Source organism: Protomyctophum bolini (assembly GCF_963924005.1).
Source record: "Protomyctophum bolini genome assembly, chromosome: 9".
Classification (NCBI taxonomy): domain Eukaryota; kingdom Metazoa; phylum Chordata; class Actinopteri; order Myctophiformes; family Myctophidae; genus Protomyctophum; species Protomyctophum bolini.
In genome coordinates, this window is record NC_137870.1 from 20,009,853 (window position 1) to 20,037,810 (window position 27,958).

The 27,958-nt window shown below is 41.3% G+C and overlaps 1 protein-coding gene across 1 annotated transcript; it reads left to right on the top strand.

Annotated features, from left to right (window-relative positions):
• Positions 1-259: 259 nt before the first annotated feature.
• Positions 260-21,634, top strand: scn4ba (sodium channel, voltage-gated, type IV, beta a). The gene is made up of 5 exons (XM_080772817.1): positions 260-1,043; positions 10,209-10,366; positions 11,705-11,924; positions 12,260-12,392; positions 13,630-21,634. Exons 1-5 carry the CDS (start codon positions 950-952, stop codon positions 13,718-13,720), a joined length of 696 nt encoding a protein of 231 aa, XP_080628943.1. The 5' UTR covers positions 260-949; the 3' UTR covers positions 13,721-21,634.
• Positions 21,635-27,958: the final 6,324 nt, after the last annotated feature.

Genomic DNA, 27,958 nt, shown 5'->3' on the forward strand with positions numbered 1-27,958 from the left:
CCTAGTTACACCATCCTGTCTCTATATATACTGTGTATATATAAATATATATATTTATTTCTACCTCTCTCTCTCCATTCCTCGATCTCTCTCTACCTCTGCAGTAGCTCTTCACTGCTCATTCCTCCCTGCGCCGGTTTGGGAGACGCGCGCTAGCTGCTTCCCCTCTCTCTCTCTCTCTCTCTCTCTCTCTCTCTCTCTCTCTCTCTCTCTCGCCCCCCCCCCCCCTCCTTCAGCCTACGTATGTCTCTCCCTGTGAGGCTCCTCAGTGATCCCACCTCTCTAGCTGCGTAGTGGAGCTACCTAACTACTACACTGCTGTAGCAGTGCAACACCACCAGTACCTCCTCTCCAGGACTCGCCTGCCTCGCGTACACTGCCTTGGCTGGATAATCTCCACAGTGACGACTGCCACCGCGGAGAAGAGAGATGTGGGAGAGGGAGGCGGAATTCTCCATTCAGTTGCCATACTCTTGGATCGGGCATTGATGTCTTCTTCACCCCCGCCTTGTCTTGTCTTTCCATCCGTCTACAGCCACAGCACAAGGGATACAAGTGGAAGAGACAGGGTGCCCTGAAGGAATTTATCCCCTGCTCTCTCTCCGTCTCTCTCTCTCTCTCTCTCTCTCTCTCTCTCTCTCTCTCTCTCTCTCTCTATCTCTATCTCTCTCTCTCTGTGTTTGTGTCTGTCTCTCCCTTTCTGTTCATTCCTGGGACAGCTTGCTGAGGAGGAGAGTGGTGCGATAGAGGGAGGGGAGGGGACTGATCTGGGATCAGACTCTAGATCAGTGTCCCACACTCCCACACAGATACACCCAAACACACACACACACGAACATCTTGAAAGACATACACGTTTACACAGCACTGGACTTGACTCCAGACTGGACAGACGGCAAACAGGCAGACAGACACTGAATCACAGACAGACAGACAGACAGACGGTGCCATGGCGTCAAAAAACAGCAGTGGTGTGGGTGTCTGCAGGCGATTGACATCGGGCCATCTTCTTCATGCTGGTCTGCTGCTGACCCTGTGTCTGGGTGAGTTCCTCTCACCTACAGCATGCCTTTAACCTGCCCTTCCCTCTACCTGTATGTGTGAGTCTCATTCTAATTCACATCATTTATGTTTGTTTGTTTGTTTGTACGCACCTTTATAACACTCCTGCCCTTTCCAGTTCACCCTCCTCACAGTAAAATATGCAGTGTTAATTTGACTCTATAGTGGAATTAAATGAACCCTGAGGATTTTGCTGTCTGTATCTCTCTCTCTTTCTCTGTCACCCCCCCACTCTCTATCTCTGTTGAGCAAAATGAGCAAAACAAGTCGCTGCGGTAGAGAGGGAATCATAATGACTAACTCAACCCAATCTGAACTTGGTAACTTGTACTAGTTGGATGGCTGGCTGGAGAATTTAAAGAACGTATTAATGTATTCATGGCTGGTTAACAAACTGATTGTCTCATCAATAGCTGAAAACGTTGACCTGTTGGTTGCCTTTTATATGCCTTGTATCAGTAAACATCCCAATTGCCACCATTGAAAGGGCTGCATTAATTTGTCGGGTTGGTACACTGAACCTCTCATGCATGTAAACATCACTAAAACTATGTCTTTACATTCAAAAGCTTTCCCCCCTCTCCCCTGAAAGGTGTCTGGAATGAAGAGTTATATTTTTCCCCAGTGGCTGAGATTGTGAGTTAGGCTAGAATTATCAGTATCAGTATCATGTGAATGCTATGAGTATTATTTGATTGTAAGGGAGCATGGGCAACATATCCCATTGGTAAAGGCAGAGTACTGATAAAGGATATACTCTGATTACATTTGGTCCTGTTAGTGTGAGGTTTCCCACCCTGAGTATGGCATAAGAGTGCAATGGAGGAATAGGGTAAAACGTGGAGCTTGTCATGAGCACAGGGAATAGACATCCCCAAGTCATTTATCATAGCCTCCCATGAGGTTTGACTGACTTGCCACCCACTTTGAATGTTATCAAACCGATAATCACCAGTATATTCTTATCTGGACCAGCCAGTATGGACATTTCCACATACTGCCTACCACGAGTATAGGCAACTAGGAAATGTGGAAGTGAAATGACTTCCGCCGAAGCGAAAACATTGTGAAACTGACTTACATGGCTGGTTAAGACTAATATTAGGTTAGGGGACTTACGTGGCCGGTTAAGACTGTGGTTGGGGTTAGATTTAGGGTTATAGAAACTGGAGTCACTCTATGGTAATAGTATTTGTAGTAGATAACATTATAGCACAATTTCAAATCTGCACCCTGTGGCCATACACATTGTAGTACAAATTTGATTGCAGTGCATGTGTCAAACTTTTATTTTTGTAAAATGACAAAGGAACATGGATACTGTTCATTCAAGTGCTGTGGATGATATCAAACATTTGAAAAGGGAAGGGTGACTGCTGTTTAATTCTCAACTGTTCTGGATCTCATTATTTACATCACAAGTTATGAGCTTTCTATCTAGCACCTCTGCTGGAACACTCCATCATCGCAGTTCCTGTTGCAAGATCTTGTTGCAAAAGGGGTGAAGTGTCCCTTTAAATCATGTGATAACATCCTCCCCAACATATTCTCTTTAAATGGCTGTCTTTCTTATCAAGAGACAATCAGTTTATTAACAGGATATTTCAGGTTAGGTAATCCCAAATGTCTGTGTTGATAAAAGGTAGCCCTCAGTATGCGACACTGAATGTATGAGAGCATTCAGCTTTCAGTTGATAAAACATTCTTCCACACCACAGCAGGGTTACAATTTGTGTGTGCATGTGTGTGTGTGTGTGTGTGTGTGTGTGTGTGTGTGTGTGTGTGTGTGTACAGTATGTGTGGTAACAGTAGTCAAAGTAGAATTAGTAGTAATTGTTGTAGTTATTGTTTTATTGATCCTATTTCTGTTCTCAATTACAGTTCCTCCTACAATTATTTTCAAAATGTAAATTGTAATAAAACTGTACTCACTAGTCAATGATAGCCAGTGACACAAATTCATCCAATTGAAACAAGTATCTAAATTATTTGAATTGCATTCCTCAACCATACCACAATTGTCTAGTCATCTATTTTTCGCATAATAATAGAATATACATGATAAACTCATACAATATTACACACACAAACATATATCAAATAATTACTTTATTAAAGGAGCATTAAAGTGCAACAGGCCAACAGCACGCACACCAAGGCCTGAGGCGGAAGGCCCCTCTCATCCTGATTGGATGAAGACTTGACCACCTAGCCAAAAATGAAACCTACGGTTTTTTGACCCCAGGGGTTCACTGGGGACAGGGAGGAACTCCTTAAATGCTCAGCACACTCTATAGTATAGGGAGGATTATCACAACAAAACAAACAAATAAATGATATTTGAATTAAGTGAAATCACTGAATATAACTTTAATGATATGCAATGCTTTCTTGGGTGGTTGCTTTTAATACTACAGTTACAGTAACCACTTTTTGGTCATGTCAGCATTTTTATATACACTATGATAATAATGGCAGTATAAAATACTGGGGTGTAGTAGGGCATATACATTTATGATGAAATCTATCTTATCTACATTAATTTTGTCTTTCTTCTCAACCCCCATTGACTAGTACTATTGATCCTATATAGCACACCTCCATTACCTCAGATTATTGATCATGGAGCTAGCTTGTTATGATGTGTAACACCAGTAAAGAACAAAAGAGCTTTTTGCGAAGTGTTTTTGGTCGAAATGTAGCTGTTGAAGGGTATCCCTAGCGCCCCTATGCTGGGCATGTCATAATTATATTCTACAAAAATAGCAAATAGCATCTATTATCGGGACAATTGGTGTAAAGGGAAGAAATAAAGGAAAGGGACCATGGGCATAGACCCCTGGGGGACCCTGGTCAAAGGTATAGGGTTTAAGAAAAGTGGTTAAGCCAGTGTTGTCATTACAGTTATAAATCTTAACAGTGTTTAATTCTACACATAATAATCAGAACATTAGTAATGCTTGACAATCCTAAAATTACAATTGTCTGTTGTTTTAGCAGTAGCTCACACCGGATTACTTGTACTTATATGTGATAAAGCAGTGTGTGTGTGCATGCATGCATGTGTGTGTGCTTGCATGCACCATGCACATCATGAAGAGTATATGGCTACATGTGAGCGCTTGCTTCCCCCCATCTCTCCCCTCTGCTGATATATTTATCTGTCCTCCTGTCATTCTGTCACCTTGGAGAGGACACCTCCCACCTTCTGGATCCCTCCATCCTTCACAAGTCCCCCCCCCCCCTTTCCCCATCTCTCTCTCTCTCTCTCTCTCTCTCTCTCTCTCTCTCTCTCTCTCTCTCTGTATTATTACGTTTGAGAGAATTTCACGCCCACAATGAAAATGAGCACAATAATTATTAGACGCAGCCGCGCAAGCTTCTAGTTAAGTACCAGTAAGACGCCCTGAGGGCGAGAAGCGACCTCGCCCCTTTAGGGCGCATCCGCCTGCATGGTAACGGCAGACGTCAGACTGCTGGGGGAGTGCTGGTGCTTTGGCATGAGAGGTCAGATCAACATATGGCATAGATTATGTACTGGCCTTGAGTGTACAGGGTTTGATGAGGTCAGATCAATATATGGAATGTCAGAACAGGTCAGCTCCATATCTGGAGATCTAAGGGTGGCAGCGGGGTCAGTGTCTTGAGTGTTATAGGGTTTGATGATGTCAGATTGAATGTGTGATGTGTGATGTCACGAGGTGTGATGGACTCACAACCATATACTTCTAGAGATCTAAGGGTCATTCCCATGGAAACGGCCCCTGGCGATATCTTCTACGTCGCAACTACATATATGCCCATATATGGAAATCCCTGATGCCACGAGGCATGACCATATATGGGGGCGTGACGAACCAACAGGAAATGCCCGTTTTCATAGCAAATGGGTCCCAGCAATAAATCAATGTACCGAGGTCATTGAATGCAGATATTGCAGGGATACACCTGTGTTCCATTTGATTCCTATCACAGCAGGCCATGAATCTCCACAATGTTGTACTTCACCTAGCAGATATGGGAGGTTTTTTGTCACTAGTCATGTTTTCAAACTCTCCTTGGGTGACAGTGGGCAGATGGTTAGGAAATGTAGCTCAGTTTACACTTCATTTTGTGTGCAGTGGGTGCATAATCTGTGTTCTCTAGGGATACAGGTCTCTCTCTCTCTCTCTCTCTCTCTCTCTCTCTCTCTCTCTCTCTCTCTCTCTCTCTCTCCGTCTCTCTCTAATTCTGTCCCTCTTCATACCTCACTTCCCTTACAGCCCTCTCTACATTCTTCCTTTCTCGATCTGTCCATCCCCCCACCCACCCCCACACCGCCCACCCCATCTCTCACACCGACTTCAGTTCTCTGGGGTTTCGCTCAGAAACACATTAACCCTTAACACCCTGGCCTACTTTACACAGCACATCTGTCACCTTGACTATCAGGCAAGGCCACACGCACGCACGCGCGTGCGCACACACACACAGACACACACACACACACACACACACACACACACACACACACACACACACACACACACACACACACACACACACACACACACACACACAGAGAGATACACATTTAGATACAAAATGGTACAAGCATGCCCACATAATCTGTTCCCTTCACTCCCATTAGTTTCAATGATTCAGATATTGATGCTGTCCAGTTGGGGAAAAGAGACATCTGATAGCAAGGCTAAGAATACCACACACAAACCTCATCACATTACTGTTGTACACGCGTGTCTGCACGCACGCACGCACGCACACACACACACACACACACACACACACACACACACACACACACACACACACACACACACACAGAAGATCTAGGTGATGATCCAGTCTTCTTTGGTTATCAGGGTTAGGTGAGGTCAGTGTTGTGATCTTCATATATGGTGACGTGATGTGTCATGGGGCGTGATGTCACAAGGCGTGACCATATATGGAGGTGTGCTGTCATGAGGCGTACCCATATATGGAGGCGTGGGGTGACTATAACTAACGGACGGACGGACATGTGACGTAGTGCAAATTATGTCGAGCGATTAGGTGCATGGAGTGAAGGTTGTGCTAATTGTGCCAAATGTTCGATTTTTCTATTATTAACAATCATGAAAAACTAAGATTGGACTTCCAGATAATCTGTTTTCAAGTTTCAAAACAATGAAAAGGACTCAGTAATGCCTTCTTTGCAACTCCAACACACGTTAGATTTGCTTTGCATATTCACATTTACCAGGGTGTGAAGTCAGTAAGTTAGCTTAAATAATGTTTTTCAATGCGTGCTTCGTCTTGGTATTTGTTTTGAACCCATAGGCTATTGCTCATTTATTAGTTATAAGCAGCCCAGCCCAGTCTACCACGTGTCCCCACTCTTTATACAGTATGGCTGGCACATACCTGAGGAACTCCTGACAACAGGAGAGAGAAAAGACAGAGAGAGAGAGCCCCTTAAAGAAAAACCATCACTAGTGGGATTACATAAACAGGAGAGGAGATGAGAGTGGAGGAGTAAAGTGATGAGGAGAGATGAGAGAGGATGGAGGGAGAAATGGGAGGGAAACACCAAGGAGAAACTAAACCTTGATCATTGTTGTCGCAAGCCAGAAATAGCCAGTCTATGAGCCAACAGTGTGTTGCATTGCTATGCATCGTTAGCTTGTACCCTCAGGTTGTTTTGAGGAAGCAATCTGATTGGTTGAAATAGTGATTTACCCGTGCTGAAACGAGCATGATGGAACACCTAATCAAAATATCTTAGTTACAATGAAATTGAGTTGCAGCTACAGTCAGAATAGTTCCTCATTACCTAACATGCCATATTTATTTAATTCATCCCATGAATATACATGAGTCATATCGTGATTATTACCTGTTTTGCTCTAGCTTCCTGGGTACCATTTAGTCAGTTAGTCAGCCAGCCAGTCAGTTTGTCTGGGTGTACTGCATTTACAAATGTATTTTCAGTAACCACTTCACCCCTAAATTACTTCCACAATTATCATCAGTGTCCATCAGCTGAACAAGCCACTAGGATTCGAGTGGTATGGATGTGATAGTTACAGTACAGAGTCGTTTTACAGTAGAGGATCGGTTTTATATTTTATAGGCCTAGTTACAGTATAGTTTATATTATAGGATACTGTTAGTGCTATAATATAAGCCGCCAACACACACGCACGCCACACACACACACACACACACACACACACACACACACACACACACACACACACACACACACACACACACACACACACTGTCCTAATGTGTCCCATGTGCAATGTGATCTTGACCAGTGCAGCGTAGAGGGGAGGGTTTATAAATAGGCTCCAAGTGTGTGAGTGACACCGCAACAACAATCTGAGAATTACACCAGCTGTCACTGCAAAGTCACCTAAGCAGTTCAGTGGGAGTCCAATCCCACCCATACCTAGTGTTAATTTAACACAGACAGTGTACAATTATTGACCCATTATTAACTCTCATAGTTAAATTAGCATTGAATTTGCTTGCCCGTCCAAGAGTTCGATATGAAAGTGTTAAGTTTGTACTATTAGCTTAGCCAACAGCAATCTCTAATGACACTGACCAGGGCCTGCAGCTTGGATCTTTAGGTCTGTGTTGAGTTTGTATATTTATCTACATTGTAGAACCACTGCTCTAAATGTCCGGCCGACTTTTGTAAATCACATTTTTGTTATTACTGATTCTGTCCAAAAATCCCGCAAATCGTTACACAGTATCTCTATAGTCATGTGCTCAAGATGGATCTGTCCGATATTTCATATTCCATCCTAATTGGCCAACATTGGCTTCCAAGGTTTGCAGGATTGGCCCGTTTTGAACAAAAACCCGAACGCAGAGTGCAATTTACGTAAAATCTTTCACACACTTTCCTACTTGGCTGAAGAATAAATTCCACCCTTTTCACATTGGGCTGTTATAGCACCACCAACAGGTGGGTTTTTGCAAAACACATTTTTGGAACAAAATGCCTCAAATCCTCCACCTCATCAAAGGGTGAGAAGAAATGGCACCCTTTTCACATTAGCCTATTATAGCGCCACCAGGAGGCCACAATAACCTCACCTGACCTGGTGGAGACCTGTGCCCAGAGTGGCACTTTTTCTAGTTTGCTATGAAGTTGGGATGAATTGGTTTGTAACAGCCCCTTGGTAATAAATCTTCCACACCGAAATTCCAGACTAATATCTATGCAGTGATTTTAGTCTGGCCATGATGCCACACATTCAGACAGTCGAAACGTAGTCAACAACCAGTTAAATTGCTTGCTCAGGGTGGGAATGCTGGGTTTCTGCTCTACATGTAAAGTATTGTTGTGATTTGACACTTTAATGAAATTGTATTGAATTTAATTGAATAATGTTGGATACCAGGTAAGCATAGCATCTGTCTAAACATTAAATATAATTCTTAACATTTGTGGTCAATAAAAGAAAATCTACAAGGTTTTACACAGATCGGTGCAGTTATAGGTAAAAACACTAATCGGCCAGTTATAGCGCCACCATGAGGCTGAGTTGAAAATGTCCAAGTGGCATGTCTTTCTCGGCCTAGTGGGAATGTGCGTGTAAAATTGGAGCACTCCTGCGAACTTTGGAAGCCAATCTTAGCCAATCAGGATGGAGTCTGAAAAATCTGTGGCCTCCTGGTGGCGCTATCACAGGCCAATGTGAAAACTTTGGGGCAGAGGTTCAGCTCTGGCATTCAGGGAATGTGTGTGCAGAGTATGGCTGCGATCAAGTCAACGGTGCCAGAGATTAGCTGGTGACAGACGGACGGACGGACACACGGACGGCCTGGTGGAGACAACTATTGAGTGTCACAGTGATAGGAGAGCTTGTGAGCTAGCCTGGAAATCACCAGTGCAACCAAAAAGAACAGCCCTCAGCGGTGTAGTCTGCCATGCCAGACAATCACAAGTAGCCTTGAGGTCTGTGTGCTCAGCAACTTTGTTGTGTATTCTCCTTTTTCTCCATTTTCTGCCTTTCTTTCTTACCTACACTGTTAATTAAGGGTACAATCAAATATGACAATCAGTTCCCGACATCAGAATGGAGATATTAAGGAGATACTGTATTATGACTTCTTAATATCGTGCCAAATAAGTATTATTGAAGTTCACAATGGTAATGTGCAGACCTGTCACCGATTTGTGCAGTGATATAGAGGAAGACTGCGGGCCCACTTCCCAATACACACTGTGAAGCTCATCAGAAAGAAATCACACCTGTGTGACTGTGAAGTGAGGGGCGCTCTTATCATCGTACAACATTATGCATCATCTCATACTGGCCAATCAGAATGCATGTTGCCTGACGTACATTTTCCCTTCAATGTCAATGACGTTTAATGTTTTGACTTTGATGTTTAATTTGCGTCCTAAAAAGCGGAATTCTGACGACATTTCTCCGTTCATCGTCAATGGCAAAACAAATGACAAAAGCTGTTTATAATTAAAAAAACATTTAAAGTATTATTGGAATATTATTGTAAGGATTTCATATAACTTTTAATTTAAGAACTTTTAGCCTCTGACTGGTTTCCAAGCTTGCTAATTAACACTTTCCAAGAACCCTGGTAGGTAGTCGTCCGACCAGTCAAGTAGAAGGAGAACCTGAGTGACCTAGACCAGAGGTTCCCAACCACTGGTACGTGTATACCTGTGCTGGTACGCGAGAAGGGAATCCCAAGTTTTCCTGACTGTGAATATATAACGTCACCAGGATCATTGTCAATGTCAATGATATCACATTATGTTGTGATATAAATAATATAGCAGTGGGTAGGCTACTTGAGGCCAGTCAACTGTCTTCTGTGTTTTGGTACGATGATGTGTGACTGTCTGTGACGCACCCCTGCCCCCCCACCTCCCAGCCATGCCGGTCCGCACACAATTTATGAACAGCCGGACCATGGTAATAGAAAGGTTGGAACCCCTGACCTAGACTCTCTAACCCTATGATAGGGAGAAAGAACTTCTGATGTCATCAACCGTCTTATCAGTAGGTGACGAAGGCAGGGATGGGGGCAGGTAGAGGAGGTTTAAGGAGGACGTGTGATTCTATGTGACGTCTCTGTCCATTTTGTCTCACCATCTCTCTGTGTCTCCTTTTCAGGGGTTGTTGATTGCTTGGAGGTCTCCACGGGGAAAATACCTTATATCCATGCGATGAATGGTTCTACTGTTCTGATTCCCTGCACCTACGCTTCCTGCATTGGCATCAAGAACCTTTACTTCAGCTGGCACTACAACGCCAATGGAACCTTGGAGAGGGTATAGCATTCATTCAGAACACATTTTGACACACATTCACAAAATACGTTGCTTTGAAGCTGCATTTCGTAGATTATTATTGAGTAAAATGTTATAACCAACACTAATCTGTATGGTTGAGTGTGATAATATAACTAACAGTGTTGGCAAAATATTACTTTAACACTAATATACTACTTATTACTTATTACTTTAAAAAAAAGGAATAAAGGTACACTACTTATTACTTCCTGAGAAAAGTAACTAGTTACTTATTACTTTACTTATTACTTTTTTCTCTCGCCTCCAGTAATTGCATATTTTGTCCCCAAAAGTCTTACTTTGCATTTTCAACATTAGCAGTCCCCCCTCCCCTATTCTGCAGTGTTTATTTAACTCTAAAAAGTGTACTGTATAGTGTACACATGATGATGGGTCCATTTGTACACTCATTTGAATTAAATGAACACTAAGACTTTTACTGTATGAATTAATTAATTACAGTCTAAATGAAAACCACACCTGGGCAAAAGATAATAAAACGCAACCTTTGAACAACTTATGTTGTTTATTAAAGCAAACAAATGCTATAGTTGCTTAAAAAAAGATATACATTGGTCACAAAAAAAAAACCGTTTAGGTTGTTGTTCCGTGTTCCGGACGGTTTAAGGCCCGCCCTTCTGCATCTGATACTTCACACATGCGTACCGACGAGTCTGCATCGTTTCCGTATCCGCTCTAGAGTCTAGATCTAGAGCGGATCAGCAGTCTGCAGAGCAACTTGACCCCTATCCAGTCTACCATTATAAATAAACACTCAAACCCACAGTTCCACCAAGGCTCGTGAAAATAGTAATAATATTACTTTTGGAAAAAAGTAAATGTAATATTATTACTCAAAATGTGAAAGTAACTAGTTAAGTTACATATTACTGGAAAAAAGTAATAATATTACTGGAAGTAGTATATTACTTAAGTTACTTGCCAACACTGATAACTAACACAACTGTATTGGTTGGTAGGTGGTCTCCTTGCATTTCTATTGAGATTTTATCCTTTGGTCAGGTAGAACCGCTATACCGGTTGACAAGAGGTATTGCATAACATTCAAATGGAAATATCTCCCCTTCCCAACAGTGTTGGCTTCAGTGTATAAAATGTTGAGATGATGCACAACTTATAAACCTTGACGTGTGTGTGTGTGTGTGTGTGTGTGTGTGTGTGTGTGTGTGTGTGTGTGTGTGTGTGTGTGTGTGTGTGTGTGTGTGTGTGTGTGTGTGTGTGTGTGTGTGTGTGTGTGTGTGTGTGTGTGTGTGTGTGTGTGTGTGTGTGTGGATACAAATGTGTGCATGTATGCAGCTGGCTGAAGGATCAATTGTTGATGAAAAAACAGAGCCTGTGGTCCATGTGGGCCATCCACGTGTGGATTTCGTCGGCACGACGAAGACCAACAACATCTCCATCCTGCTGTGGAACATCACGTTTGAGGACGAAGGAGATTACATCTGCTTTGCCAAGAACCCAAAAGAAAAGAACCGCAACCACAGTGCTATCTTCACTCTGATAGTCGTGGATGAATGTGTGTAATATGCATGCACACGTATGCATGCATGCACGCAGGCAGGCAGGCAGGCACACACTCACACACACACACACACACACACACACACACACACACACACACACACACACACACACACACACACACACACACACACACACACACACATTGTGAGCTTGTAGATCAGAGTAGAGCAAAACAGGTAATAATCATGATAAGATTCATGTTTATTCATGGGATGAATAAAAACAAATATGGCATGTTATGGCAAAACATAAAACCCATTTCAGTGAAAAGTGCATAATTAGTCAAATGTCTCTTCATCTCATCCTTGTATTTGTCACCCTCTCCAGTGAAGGAGATTGATACAACTCTGACGACTATCATCGTTTCTGTGGTGGGCGGGGTCATCAGTGCAGCCATCCTCATCATGGTGATCAAGGCCCTGGTTATCCACTTCCTGTTAGGGAAAGATGAGGAGAAAAAGTAAGTAGACCGATGACGGACAGATCAAATCATTATCATCTGTTTATTTTAGGGCTGGGACTCAATAATCTTTTAAAAATGTATTATCATTTTAATTAATTAATCAAAATTAATCACATTTTAATCAAATATAAAAATTTGACCTTTCAAACTGATTTTTGTATACGAACGAATCAATGAGTTTTTTTTAATATAAATTTCCCATCCACTGGGCCAAGCAAAGCGTGCACCGGTATGATTGGTTAGCCTGAAATTGGTCCAATGAGAATGGTGCAAAAACTAAGCTTGATTAAAATGTGTTAATATTTGTATTTATAGTTTCTGTAATTCTTTTTCTAAATAGAAATTAATCAGTTAAAGTCCCAGCCCTAGTTTATTTGCTAGGTGCAATATGTATATGCCGTGGTGAGCCTACGCCTACGGTATATCCTACGGTTTTGTAATTTGTACAGTATTAAAAATGCCCAAATAAGATACTGCTTGCATGGCACAAATAGCAAGAACAATGAGTTGTTCAGTGCTGGATACAAATCTAATGTTATAGTAATTGTTGCTTACGGTTCTGCCTTTGGGAAGAACCTGTTTGCATGCCTGGTTCTGACAGGGCGTGCTCCAAAAGTGATCTTTGGTATACCACAAAAAGTGGTATACCGTTTTGAAAAAGCGGTGGTATAAAAGTGGTATACCTCCAAAATGTCTGGTGGCATCTAAATTCAATGTAGGGGCTGGAACTGGGGTCTATTTCAAAGAAAAATGCATTTCAGATCCAGTTTAAAGACATATTTGGATGGTATCTTGTTTTTCAAAAATGTGTCCCCAGGCCCAGACATTGCAGTAGGCAGACATCTCTTATCGTTTTGCTATAGTGGCTATGTGAGACTACAATTTCGGCATCAAGCCTTCCTCAGCGTGTATATGATACACGCTGAGGAAGGCTTCATGCCGAAACGTGTCCGTGCTTTGTCTGTCTGTCCGTGCTGCTAATGTAATAAATATACCTTAAATACTTCGGAGTGCTGGCTATCTCTCTGTTACATAGATTTTTCGTGAGCTGTGCACGCGGTAAACTGCATGTTTTGACTGAGAGTGCTCGTTTTTCTCTTCTGCTATGTGACACTAGTCTGGACTCTGGAGTCACTTCCCAGAGGGGAGAACTTCAAAGAAATATGATACATTCTCTGTTTGTGCCCCAACATTTGGCCTCTATAAAAGTTCTCTTGATCTCTCTGCCCTTCAGTAAAGAGTGCCTGGTGAGCTCAGGGAATGACAACACTGAAAACGGACTTTCAGGTGCCAAAGCAGACAACAAAGGAACACCAAAGGCATGAACACAACACAAAAAGTATGTCTGTCTGTCTGTATGTTTGTATATATGCCATAAAAAAAGACAAAACACAGTCATTAATGGACTGTTTTACCTTACTAGTGGCTAAGCTAATAGACAAATGTCATGTATATTTTAAATCATATGCTTGGGATTTGGGAGGTACTGTATATCATGTGTAGAAGTCTGGATCACACTCGCTTAAATAGCAGCCCATATGTCACACAATATGAAGCCTGTGTCAAGTCCTGTTTGCATTTCTTTGGCAGCTCTCATCTCTTTTCTACTGCACAGAACCTCATTTGTCCTCAAACCTGTTCTATACAGCAGCGCTCACGAGTCACGGTTCAATCCTGTGTTCATTTAACCTTTCGAGTGTGCAAATGTAACAATTTGGTTGTACAGTCTCAGATTTACAATTGGATAAATCAACACAGAGGATTATATTGTGTAGGCTACTGTATGTCAGACTAACTTTTCATTTTGCACATTCTTATACTTCTTTCCTATCATGCAACGATGCTGGTTAACATTGCACAATAAAATACGTTATTCAAATTAAATTAAACACAAAGATTAAGGAGAATTCCTGGAAGGGACCCACTCCGAGACTCACTCTAATTTTGCGTCTTGGACAGTATTATAATTTCAGTCATTCCAAAACTCTCAGCAGAGTACAATCTATATACAATTGCAACTATAGTGTAATTTCCTAATTTCACAGAAATGTTATAGCATCATCCAAAGTATCACAAGTCTTTTCTGTAATGTCTCAGGGTATACCTAAACTAACCACAGAAACACACAGCAGGCCTATAATAAAAGAAATGCAGAAATACAAAATAAATAAATACACTATGAGTATATACATTAACCTATATAAAAATCTTTATGTGAAAATGCAGATTGCTGTTCAATTGTTCATACATATGATAGTTTTATTGATGAGAAATGCACTTATTAAAGTAAGACATTTAGTGGCAAAGAAGGGGTTTCAGGGACATTACTGTTTACCAATAGGTTTTTATTGTCGTTGATGTTGCTGTTCTTTGGGAGAGGAGGTGAATGAGGTTCTGTTGTAGGCCACAGCCCCTTACTCTTAGTCTGAGTCAACCTTGGACCCAAACAAACTCTAGTCTCTATCATTAACAGAACCACACATCATCAATAAACTGCCCGTGACCAAATAACTGCCACAAATACTGAACTATGGCACAAACAACTCCTACTCCTAATCCTAACCTTACCTAACCATTACAAAGGTGCATTCAATGAGGTCTGTTGTTTTGTAACATATGCCAGACATTAGCAAGCATAGAAAAAACGTTAATTTGTTAAACAAGAGGGTCCACACATTCTGTAAACTAGACCTGTACGTGCCCGTCGGCCACCGGCCTACTTGAGAACCATGCAACTTCATGGGAACCTAATAATACCCGTTGTCAACTTGTCATTATGAAATGAAAAGTGTTGGTATTATGCTTTGAACATAAGCAAGCAGCACTGTGCTGGCCCTAAAGTCTCTATATTTACAATGCTTATCATTACAGGCATCAGAATCGCCTATTGAATGCACCTATGATTTTTACACAGGAACTGACCTGAACCACTGCCATGGTATTCGGACCTAAACCGTACATGTTTACTGTCTGCAGGGTCCTGGTTTGACAAAGTGACAGAGGAGGGGCTGGGAGGGAGCTCAGCCAACCCTCCATTCTAGCAAACTGTGACCTAGCACAGTGGTTCCAAACCAAGCAGTTCCAAACCAACTACAAGTAGCCTCCTGGCTACTTGGAGGCTACTTGTAGTTGGAGTTAGCTATAGGGATGTAACAATACCATAAAACTCAACATACAATCATATTGTTACACCCCTAGCTAGCATGACAAACTTGGGCTGTTGGGGCAACTGAAGGATCCAGTTCTTTATAGTTTGATTGTTATGCTTTTGATGAAACACAGGTGCCTGCTTCTGCTCCCTTTGCTGGTGGGAGGATATAAACACAGAAAATTATTTAAAATAAATAAATAACAACCAACCCTAACCGTCATCAAGACAATCCCCTGATAACCAAGTTCTCTATAGAAATTAATTAACTTATTTTATCATGCTGCTTCTGTCTAAATAACCAATGCATTTTTAGCATGTGAGCATTTTTATATATTATAATGTATCTTCATATGAACATATTTTATCCACCACCATTCAAAGAATTGTCTACATCGTCTTGTCTGATGTCATACCCCTTGCCACGTGTGATTAATACATTTCTTTCCTTTATATAACCAGACAAATTAGACTAAGAACAAGTGATTTACAATGATGAAATTGGGGATGGTGTGTTACAGAGTAATACCGTTATTGTGTACTGTAGGCCATTGGGAAGTCCACTGATGTTTAGAGGTTAAAGGGGAAATCCGTTATGTCTTTATTATTGTACAGCACTTTTAATTTGTGAACTTGAAAAGGTCTGTTGTTAGGATGAACAGCAGAGTGTTGTGACTGACTGTACACAGTAAAGTCCTCTGAGGGAGGACAGCCAAATATTATAAGCAACTCTCCAGATACAGATACCCTTCCATCCTAATCTCAGTTATTTTGGTCAAATGTTTGATTTTCTCTCCTGAAAACTGTCACTGTTCCCATATAGCCCTATTACCTAACAGAACAATGGATACTGGATAGACATGTTTGTACTCATATGGAGACAACACTGCCTCAGTGTACGGAAATAGCACAACACTGGGCAAGTCAATAGCGAAGAATGTACAGCCAACATTTGTAGAATGTACAAGTGAAATACAATAATCATTGTCTGATATCAACCATGTGTTTACATTGAGGTGTTGTAGGAGATGATGATGATGTGTTTCATAAGAATGTCATTAGTGATTGAGTGGGAATGTCCCACAACAGGCCAGTACTTCATCCTAACACAAAGTCCAAACTACAGTGTGTATGCACTTTCTAGTTGAAAAAACTACAGTAAGACGTTTAATTGGATTTGACACATTTAGGTATCAAGCAATATTAGACGTCTGTCCAAAGCCAATTACTGGGGTTGGCAGTAAAACAATCTTTTACAAGAGTTTGATTAACTCAGAGCTGCTTTTACAACAATACGTATGGTGACTGACAATTTGATGATTCAAGATAAGAAATGCTACTCTGAGCTCAGGGTTATATGGGAATTATAACAAACTTTATAATATTTGAATGGCAAATTTCTATTTTGTGTCGCGTACGTGAATGGCCAGACTCAGATGTTCTTCTTAGTGCTAAGATATCCCTCAGGAAAGTGAGACCTGCTGGTCTCTGTGGGTTTGAATGTTAGAGAACAGACACCTCTCGGAGGCTGCCAGATATGAGCTGCCACACCCACAAACATTGCTGGGATAGCCGGGACAGCTGATGTGCACCCACACACACACTCACGACACGAGTCACACACGCACGCACACTCACACACACGGACAACCCTCACATACCCTGTGCAGCTCCACCATTCACCTCATTTACCCACTCTTACATGTCTACACTGTATACACACTTTAATGCAATTGGAGCTACTATGACAGTGATATATAGACTGGCCCTGTGTAATAACTATACGTATAGGGTTAGATTTGTTGGATGGGCGAGGGGAGGGAACCATGCCTCTGCTTTTGATTAATTGTCATTGCCAGTAGCCAGTAGGGATATATTTTATCCCAGCTTCTGGTCAGACTGATTTGAATACATGCAGTTCCTTTTGGGAAATGTAGTCTGTCTGATGTGATTGAGATTTGTGTTGGATATATCACAATTGAATCTTTAATATCCACTTTGACATTGATGTATAGACTGACCCTGTGTAATTCCGGTAACCATACAGCACTTTACAGTGGGTGTATCATAGTGGCTGTACAGTACCTAGAGAGTAGAGGAAAACGTGTCTGCAGTTTCTGCACGGTCCACAGGTCTGATTGTGATATTAGTTCAGACTCCATGACATCCTACAGATGCTGGCTAATTAAGTCATATTTAGACATTGTGACATAGATTTGATTTGATTTATTTTAGATGTTCATTTCACTTGCTCTAATATTAGAGTGATTTTTTTATTTGTTTTGCTTTCAATGGAAGCAATAAGACAGTCATCAGATTATGCAATAACCTTGTCGGCCTTGTGGCACTTTATAAATGTATGTCTACACTTAATGTTTCTCCACTGGTCTAATGTATCGACATTAGACTTAGACATTAGACCTGTAAATGGATCAAAATCCCAATGCAGATAAAAGATGCATCGAGATATAAATGTACACAAACATTTTATTTCCTGGCAATGTAAACACACACACCCCTAATGCCATTGCAGCTCATCTTCCTGTAGTATAAGTAATGGTTATTTCTGGTGCAACCTTTTGTTTGATTGATTTATTGATTGATTGATTGATTGATTGATATTAGCAAGTTGCAAACAGTACAGCAAGTACAAATTTGCAATCAATGCTAAAAGGATAACACAAAAAAACTTGATGGCTTGTTTCCATTGTGGTCTTATATTGCATTGTGGACCACGGGCATTCTGTGCCATTCAGACTGACATTTACCAACACACAGCATCAGATTAAACTGACTTGCATTAGCTGCCAAAATGTTGGCAGTCAGCTTGTGACATGTCACATGTCTGCCACAAAATGTGTCATTCTAAGTCAAGGTCATGGATTTATTATTTATAGTGCAGCTCATCATAAATGACTGAATATGCTGGTGGGTGAATACAGGAAAAACACAGAAAATAAAAAATATATAAGACATACTGTAGGCCTACAGCTTACCTCAAAAATAATTATTCTACACCTCTGTAAGTGTTTCTGTCTTTGCATCAAACTATTTAGGCTGAAATGGCTGTGATGCCATATCTTGGCAGTTCATATACAGTTTATCTATTTACAATGGGATTTTGATGTCAGCTTCATTGGCATGATGATGCTGTACTGAGTACTGTAACTGTGTTTACCAACACTAACTGTACAATGTGAGTACTGAGTAGATAAAGTACTGTTTTGTGATACAAACATGTGATTGTTCTGGATATTAGGAAGCAGCAGTGTGTACTTGTAGTAGAGACACACACACACACACACACACACACACACACACGCCCTTGTATAACCAGATCTCTCTGTAAAGAGGGCATAACTTCCAAAGTCTTCCTGAAGGGAAAAGCAATATTGTTTATTTGAGCCATCAGTGTTTAGATTTACCCCTGACCTTGTTAAACAGAAAGGGTGTTTTGTGTATATATTATGACTTGATACACTGATGAGCCAGATATTAGAATATCCCCATTCCCTCATGATAATATATGTGATTATATGTCCCATGGGTGAATAGTGTTGCTGCATACCAATGGTCCTTATTTGTTTGTTATCTGTGCATTCTTCCAGGGAAGATCTTTTTTACGCCCATTTCTCTCTCTGTCAGTTTAATCATGTTCTCTCCAGCATTGTGGCTTATAACGCCCCCCTCAACAATCCATATAGCCTACCCTAAATCATGCCATATTATGTGTGTTGTACTGTACTACGTGCTTCAGGGAACTATAGGGTGTGAGAGTGCTGCACTGTGCGGATGAAGCCGACCTATATTTCAGAATGACAGTCCTCACACTGATATCCCCCCTCCCCCCTGAAAACAAAATATTTTCAGCTGGGTTACTAAAAGAAAAGAACCACAGTTCTAGAAACGTCTGTTTAGAAATGTCCGATCAGATGTAAGAGCTCAACTGGCATTGCTTCTGCATTGATGGCTGCTGTGCTGAGAGTGTTCTACAGACACAACATGCAGTGCTTATCTGCAGTGGTGCAGTACAGCAGAATAACCCCCTGGTAGATAATCACAACAAATAGAACAGCTCTGCCCTCTTGTGGCAGACAAAAGAATAATAATATCCAGAACAGTCATAAGGCACATTCAACCCACTGTCACCTGACTGTTGACTGTTGAGTACCAAAACAATCAGTTGTGCCCGCTATAGTGGCAAAATATACCATTCCAACAGTCATGGGATGAATAGTTGATGACTAACACTGTTTAAAGGAAAGCTAGTGACCGGCCACTAAGGCTAGAACTAGCATTATAAATGACTTGTGCTCAAATATTCCTGAAACATATTTGCAATTGTTTAGGGAGCTGTATACTGTATACGGTGTTGTATAACGCATTGTGAGAGTTTATATTTACCATAATTGTTTGTGATTGTGTTAAAACTATATCCAATGGTTACATAGAGGGTTTTGGGAATCTAATGATCATTTCAGTCTTGTGATTATTGTTGTATAGAGTAGACTACCCTCAGTCAGTGGGCAGTTTGTTCAAATGTCATAAGGAGGACTTTGAGACTGTAAAACACCCACAAATTCCTGTTAGAAAGTGGATACATCTAAGAGTTTCTGCAAACCAAGAGCCTTTAACAAAGGCCAAGGGTTACCATAACTTGGTTACCATAGTATGTTATGATTAGTTGCAGTTGCAAAATGTTTAAATTAGACACTATAACAATTTGCAAGACGTACTAAGTATCCCTCTGATTCCATACAGTTATTGTAGACTACTTACTGCCAGAGCAGCTGAAACTCACACTGCCAATTCAAAAGAGTCTGACGTCTGCTGATATTGTTACACTACTAGTACTATGATACATAACTAATAATAATAGAGTATATTATAGCATCATCGTGGTGGACTCAACTGCTACTAAAATGTGCTATTTAGTGTAGGCCTACTACTGCTGTAATGGTGTTGTTGTACTGTACTGCTAAATCGTACAAAATACAGTTCTACACTATTATGTCTAGTGTCTAAACTCACACTGCCAAGCCCAGAGTGTAACGTCTGCACTCTGCTTCCCACATTCCACATAGATAAGATAGAGTCAATATATTTCAATAAAGCACCCTTTTACAAACCTGAATGGGAGATGATGTCCACTAAGGAATGCTCCAGATCAGTTAGCTGCAAAGGCCTAATGACCAGCTCATTATTAGACCTCTAAAGGCCTAATCAGCTCACATGAAGATTTCACTACAGTGCCGGGCCCATTATATGACATGACAATGACACTGAAGTGAAGTTGATCAAATTATAAGAACGAAGCTGATACTGTAGGCTGAGACTCCTTTGTATGAGACATTACACAGATAGTTCATGACAATTCTGTTTTTATTTCTGGCACAAAACTGGAATATTTAGAATTTTGTGATAGTGACTTTTCTTAACCTTTGGTAGTTTACCATGCCAAACTATGGCCACACTTTTTAACATTACAATACATTGTGTGACAATATTATACTATAACTATATGTCAAGTACACTGCCTCTTGGGTCTCTGAAATGATGAAAGATCTCACTGACCGACCAATAGTATTTGCCTCCAAGAGATTTTAATTACAGGCATGGAATTGAGAGGTATTTCCACCTCTTGTCACTGCAGTCCTGCATTTTAAACAATTTTAACATAATTTTTTACACATCTACTTGGCAGAAACCTTCTTCTGTCAGCAATCTAAACAAAGGTTTCTACACATTTTGAAAGTTGTCCAAAGCCATTGGAATCACACTAGAAAACAAAACAATGCCTATTTTATAGTAAAAAATGGTCATGAAGTGCAGATCTAACATGCAAGCAAAATACTGTACATGCAACATGCCTAGTGGTTTTCCTAGCACAGTGTGTTCAGCAAGGCCCAGACCCCAGCAAAGTCCACGTTTCCAAGCTTGAACTGGTGAATGTTCAACTGTCTCTCTGTGCTTTTGTGCTGGTAAAACCCATGCTCCCTTTCATGACTACATAGTATGCACCCATGTTTTTTTGTTTTTGTTTTGATTGTTAGAAGATATACTGGAAATAAAATGTTGTTTAAAAATCAAACAGCAACGCTTATGTGTCTTTTGTGCACCTACTTCACTTTGAGTAACATCCTTTAACCACTTTCAATCTGGGTAAATGGTCAAAAAAACTAACTGAAAGGATTTTCAAAAAGTAGCAGAAAATAGATGTAGGCTACCTACTCATAATGCTTCACAATGAGATGCGTTGTGATCTTGTAGATCGGCTACTTTAGTGAATTTGTCGTATGACGTATAGGGCTTGTGGTTAAAGGAATGTTTTACGTTGTTGTTGTTTTTGGGGAGTCATGATAACTAAATTCTGTAGTGCTAAACCTGTCAGAGTGTCAGTGGCAGTGCTCTCTCTACCACATGGTGTGACATGGTTACACGAACATCAAAGAATACAATTCCATTCCTCACTTGGAGAACTGCACAAGAAACAAGCCTTTGCAGGTAATTCTGGGTAGCCTACTGTAGGCTCAAACATCAAAGTGCCATGTTTACAATTGGATAGCAACATTGTATCAGTTAGTATTGCATGTAATAAAAATAGTTTCTAACTCGCCTAACTTAGATTTATCTTCTTTTTTTTAAATATATTGTATTGGGAATTTAGAAGTTTTCCTTTATTTATTTAGGACTGTAGAGAGACCGGAAACTGAGGGCAGATACACTATGTGTGTGCATCCTGGATTTATAACCAATGCACCCTAATTTATATTATGATATACCCTGTATAGATTGATGTTGATATATAGGCAGCATTCATAAATCTTTCGACCCCACTGAACTCCACCAAGGAGGTAATGTTTTCACCCCGTGTGTTATGTCCGTTTCTCTGTTAGCAGGATATCTTGAGCAGTTAATTAATGGTTATGGAGGTTCTGTGGGAGGTGCTGCGGTTGAGGGCCATTCAATCTCTGTGCACTCAAAGCGAGAGCTGTGTCCGTGTGCTGGGCAGTAAGTCCCATTTAGTTTCCGGTGGGGGTTGGCCTCCGCCATGGCTTTGTCACCTACAGTACAGTATATCCTTTTCGTGATTTTCATGGAGAGGATCTCGAGGCGAAGTCGTAGCGAAGAGGGTATACGGTTCTGTGAGATAAGGGTTGCTTCACTGCTTTTTGCAGATGATATGATCTTGATGGCACCATCGGTCCATGACCGTCAGCTGAGGATCAGCATCTCCAAATCTGAGGCCATGGTTCTCAGTAGGAAACCGGATTGTGCAGTCCAAGTAGGGAATGAGACTTTGACCCAGGTGAAGGAGTTTAAGTACATAGGAGTCTTGTTCACAAGTGAGGGGAGGACGGAGCAGGAGATCAGCTGGAGAATCTGAGCAGCAGGGGTGGTATTGCAGTCGCTCATGAATTGTGGGTCATGACCGAAAGGTCGCGGATACAAGCGGCCAAAGTGAGAATTCTCAGACAGGTGGTTGGCATCTCCGTTAGAGAGAAGTTCAGTCAGTTACTCGGAGACGGAGTCTCTGCTTCTTCGTTGGTATGCCTTCGGGCTTCTAGTAAGGATGCCTCCCGAGCATCTCCGGCTCCTCGACCAGGAGGCTCTAATGTTATGTGGATAATGTAGCAATGTGACAACACTCAACAGCACTGTTTGCAAATGTAGTAGACTACATTTAGTCACAAAGACAAAAATATGCTGCTGATGAATGGGCAAGTCACTATCAACCAAACAAGCTGAATATATGGCATTCGATCATTGATGCAGTTGAGTGCGCACACAGCTGCTCACAAGTCACAAATGAAACGACTGAGGGATCAGGGTACCAGCCAAGTCTATGGACTGTTTGTTTAGGGCACTAAAAACAGTGAGGCAGCTACAGTGGGCACATGAGTGTGCTCCTTTTTTCTTTAAAGTTAAAGCACTTTATTCCCCATCGTTGTTCCTGTTCCATTTTCTCATACCTTATCTAAAGCATCTGTGTTACTTTAAAAATTCCATTATTTTATGATCTATCTCATCATGGAATTAATGTCAATATCTTGCTCAATACTATAACTTTGTACTGATTGAGTAAATATGTCTATATATAAATATCTATCATATTTTCTTCATCTATGTTCTTATCAATGTTCATATCTTATTCAATACTGAGAGTGTAGATTTGTACTGACTCAAGTATAGTTAGTAATAGGATAACCTTGGGTCCCCACTCCACAGTGTCCACACCCCCCGCAAAATGGTGTTTGACACCCCTAAATAAAACCCAACTTCTGTGGTGTGCAGGATTTTATCTCCAAACTTGCCTGGGAATCGGGATCGCATTGGTATCCCCCAGGATGAAGTTACTAATGTTGCTTCGGAGAGGGAAGTATGGAGCTCTCCGCTGGAGCTGTTGCCTCCGTGACCCAACTCCGGATAAGCGGTTCAAGATGGATGGATAGTGATGAATGGATTTGTACAAAATTTGGTCTTGCACATTTGTAAAGTAAATAAAAATTGTGTATGTGTATGTTTGTTTTGGAGGGGTCGTGCCCGACAAGTTTGGGAACACTTGCTGTAAGCAAGGTAAGTGTTTCTAATAAGAGGAAACCATAGACTACCAGTGATCGACACTCTTATGTTCTGTTAGGAATTCCCCATCTATTTTTTCCTGACTGCGAATGAAACCATCCACAGTGAACAGGGAAATAAAATAATAATTCCCTGTGAGTTTGTTTAAACTTTAAACATTGGTCATTAACTAAATTTACTTTTGTTCATTGAGACACTTAGAGTTAAAGGGATATTTCACTTTCAAACATAGTTTTTTTGTGAAAACAAACAGTTTTTAAGTTGTATGTCCCCTTATACAAACCAATTGTAACGTCAGACTCACATATGGTTAATATGAAGTTGGCCCTGGTGACTGATCTAATCTAATGCGCGGGGGGGATATCACATTTTGGTTGTAGCCTAAGGCCAAATATCCTGTCTCGTCCGGAAGGTTCATCGTTGGCATCCAGGGAGTGTGCGTGCAGAATTTGGCACCGACCGGGTTAACGGTGCCGGAGATTAGCTGGTAACAGACAGGCGCACACACACACACACACACACACACACACACACACACACACACACACACACACACACACACACACACACACACACGGATGGACAGACTCAGTCTCTGGACAGTGCCTGTAGGCCAGTATTGGCACAGGTCTCCGCCAGGGCAGGTCAGGTTAATTGTGGCCTCCTGCTGGCGCTATAATAGGCCAAAGTGAAAAGGGTGACATTTCTTCTTACGCCTTGGATGGCAATTTGATGATTTGAGGCATTTTTGTTTTAATGAAGGGCATCTTTGGGAAATAATCTGATCTCTCTATGCAACCCATGTAGAATCTTAGGCCAGCTTGATGTAGGCCTACATGCAGAGAATGTGAATACTGATACTGTAACTGTACAACTACAAATAAGGTGACAGAGTGTGTTCATTGCCAAAAATCCACCTTCAGACTCTGAAGTTCAGAGAACCTGGCCCTGGATATTTTATGCCTTTTTGACATATTTTCCCTCTATCCGAATGATAGCTTGCCCTCTTGTGGCGTTTGTGTGCAACTGCACTGTCATAATTAGTAATAGTACTATGATTAAATTCCGGCGTAGGTTACACATTTTCAAATAAAACTAAAATCCCTTTCCAAATCGCCAATCAGAGGCAGACGGAAATAGGGACGTAGGAGTGCTGGAGGAGTGGAGGGGCTGAACCTCCTTTTAATACTCTATGGGCTGAACGCCCCCAAAAATATATGAATAATAGAAATGTCACGTTATTATTATTTATAGGCCTATAAATAAAAAGTGGACTGGTTGGAGGATAAATGAAATAGTATTCTTAAACTACACTTGTTGTGTGACATTTTTGTTTTGTTTTTATATTTATCATCGCCTCTGCTCTGCTGCTGACGCTATTTCCGGTTACCTTTACGTACGGGGCGCACGCACTGATTTGAATTTCTCCGGTCAGCTTGTGTGTTGTTGTTGTCAACATGGCTCAGAAGAGAATGAGTGATTTCTTTGGTGGGTCCAAGCCCAAATAAAGTCTAGTTCATGAACCCTTCATGAGCACCAGCAGCAGTGTTCAGCAGGGGAGTGCTAACGTTGAGGAGGACATTGTTGTGAAGTTGGAGGAGGAGGACAATAATAATAAGTATAACAATCAACAACAGCAGCAGCAGTGTTCAGCCGGGGCCGAGCTCGAGTCTACCTGCACGCCCGGGCGGCCACGGGCCTAGCCCTACAAGCAGAACCCAATGCTACTGAAGTTTCTGACATTTTGGTGGGCTGACCCAGGGGGTTCCGAGAGGGGCTACCACGGCCCCTGCACCTGCAGCCATGAGCCAGGCGACTACCGTTATTACCCTCAAGTACATAATGACATTCTGGACAAGTAACACACGTTGGATATACAGTAAATGCCATGATGAGGGAGTTAACCACCCCGGAGCACAAGAGCACATTTGGAGTTTAAGGTAAAGCATTTACTATTTAACTATATTATTTCTCTAATAGTCACTATTGCACTTGCAGTGAGAAATAATATAGTATTTACTAATTACTATGGCCGCCGTGCCAACTGAACTGCTGAATGCTGCTGCAATTTCCGGGTCGCCGAGCCCAAGTGCGCCAAGAGTGTCTTATATGTTTTGTTTTGATATCGGCGCCTTGCCAATGTCATGTGTAGCCTAAATAGGCCTAGGCCTATGCCTTTTTATGATGCATTTTGTCAGTTTGTTCATATAACTTGCGTGTGGAGAGAGAGATGTCTCGCCTCAAGCCGTACGTGCTTGGGCTATCCCGGTGTATCCTGTCCTGTATCTGACAGGCTTGGGAAGCCTGATGTTTATTTCATGTTTGTTTTACCTTATTTCTCATATTAGAACATTTAGAATCAATGTTGTTTGTCAAAGGAGAACATTTAGAACCAGTTTGTTGTTTCCATTCCCTTCTGGTGTTCAATTGGTGTTCCATTCCTCCATTGTTATTAGTTGTTGTTGTACTATTTTTGTACTATTCTATGTCTGCCTAAAAGTACAGTACTTGTTAGAGTTAAAGAAAAATCCACCAACAGGTGGATTTTTGAAAATGACTCAAATCATGAAGGCAGCGCAATTTACGTGGAAACTTTCACAGACTTTCATACTAGGCTGAGGAATATATCCCACACTTTTCACATTGGCCAGTTACAGCGCCACCAACAGGTGGATTTTTGAAAATGACTCCAATCATGAAGATTTTAGGCCGAATTTATTTTCGTGCAAAACTCATGCTTGGAATGGATTCAGCATCATGAAAACCCCCTAGTTTGACATGTCACCTGCTACTTAAAGTATAATGACATTTGGAGTTTTTTGCCTTATATTGGTTGATAATGGTACTATAACTTTCAGCAGCTCTCACAAAGTTTCCCAAGGGAGTTGGGTTGGAACATTTTTTTCTGTGATAGTAGACTCCTTTATGAACACATCTGTGAAGAAAGCTAGTGGTAAGCAATTTTATCAGTCTCAACCTCAGGCTGAGAGCAGAGGGACCACGTGGCCTCTCTGGGGATCAGGCAAAGTACATTATTCTAGCATAGATGGTGTACTAATACGTCAAGATGACACCTTCACACATCCTGCTCCAGCACGCCGGACTGTAGTTTGTCAGCATGACCAGTATAGCCAGCGGCATTGTCCTTCAGTATCCACTTAAGTTAACTGTGCTGTGGTTGGCTTTACCTGGGTTTCCATCAGGACAAGTTTTGAAGCAATGAGGTCAGGGAGTTGCATGCAATGGCTGGTGACTCGACCTTAGCCACCTTAGCCCTGAATACTTTTCATGTGACGAATAGCAAAAGAATAGCCAGTCTACAAGCTCACAACTTTTCCCAATATGCGAATATATTCAGATTTGCTATTTTTTGTGTAACTGCACTGTACTGTATGTTCTTCCCTGTGTATGGGACCCCCTCTGAAATGAGATGCTGCATCTCAAGGGGCTATCCTTCAATACAATTCTGAGCTCAAAAGGTAGATTATGATCTACCAGTAGATCACATCATAGAGAAGATTGTGTGCACATCTCAATGCATATATTCAGGCCAGGTGCTGGATGTCAGGCATCAAGGCAAACATCAAGGAAGAGGAAGAACACCAGTTTTTAGAGCTTAAGACTTACTTTATTTAAGGTAACAAAAATGCAACGTTTCGACCGACTAGGTTTGACTGATCAGGCAAATATGGTAGATCACATGCATGACATGAAGAAGAAGGCAAAAGCAAGCACTCGGTTGAGTATTTCCACGTCATAATGTCACGGGTGCACGGTTCTGGAAGATACAGTCTTAAAGAAAATAATACCAGCACTCACGTAGTATCCTGTT

What these genes read in the sequence shown, in the direction of transcription:
- scn4ba (XM_080772817.1), top strand. Translation starts at nt 950, where the DNA reads ATGGCGTCAAAAAACAGCAGTGGTGTGGGTGTCTGCAGGCGATTGACA. An exon ending in GCTGCTGACCCTGTGTCTGG is followed by an intron (nt 1,044 to 10,208) that starts GTGAGTTCCTCT and finishes TCTCCTTTTCAG; the next exon opens with GGGTTGTTGATTGCTTGGAG. An exon ending in TCTGATAGTCGTGGATGAAT is followed by an intron (nt 11,925 to 12,259) that starts GTGTGTAATATG and finishes CACCCTCTCCAG; the next exon opens with TGAAGGAGATTGATACAACT.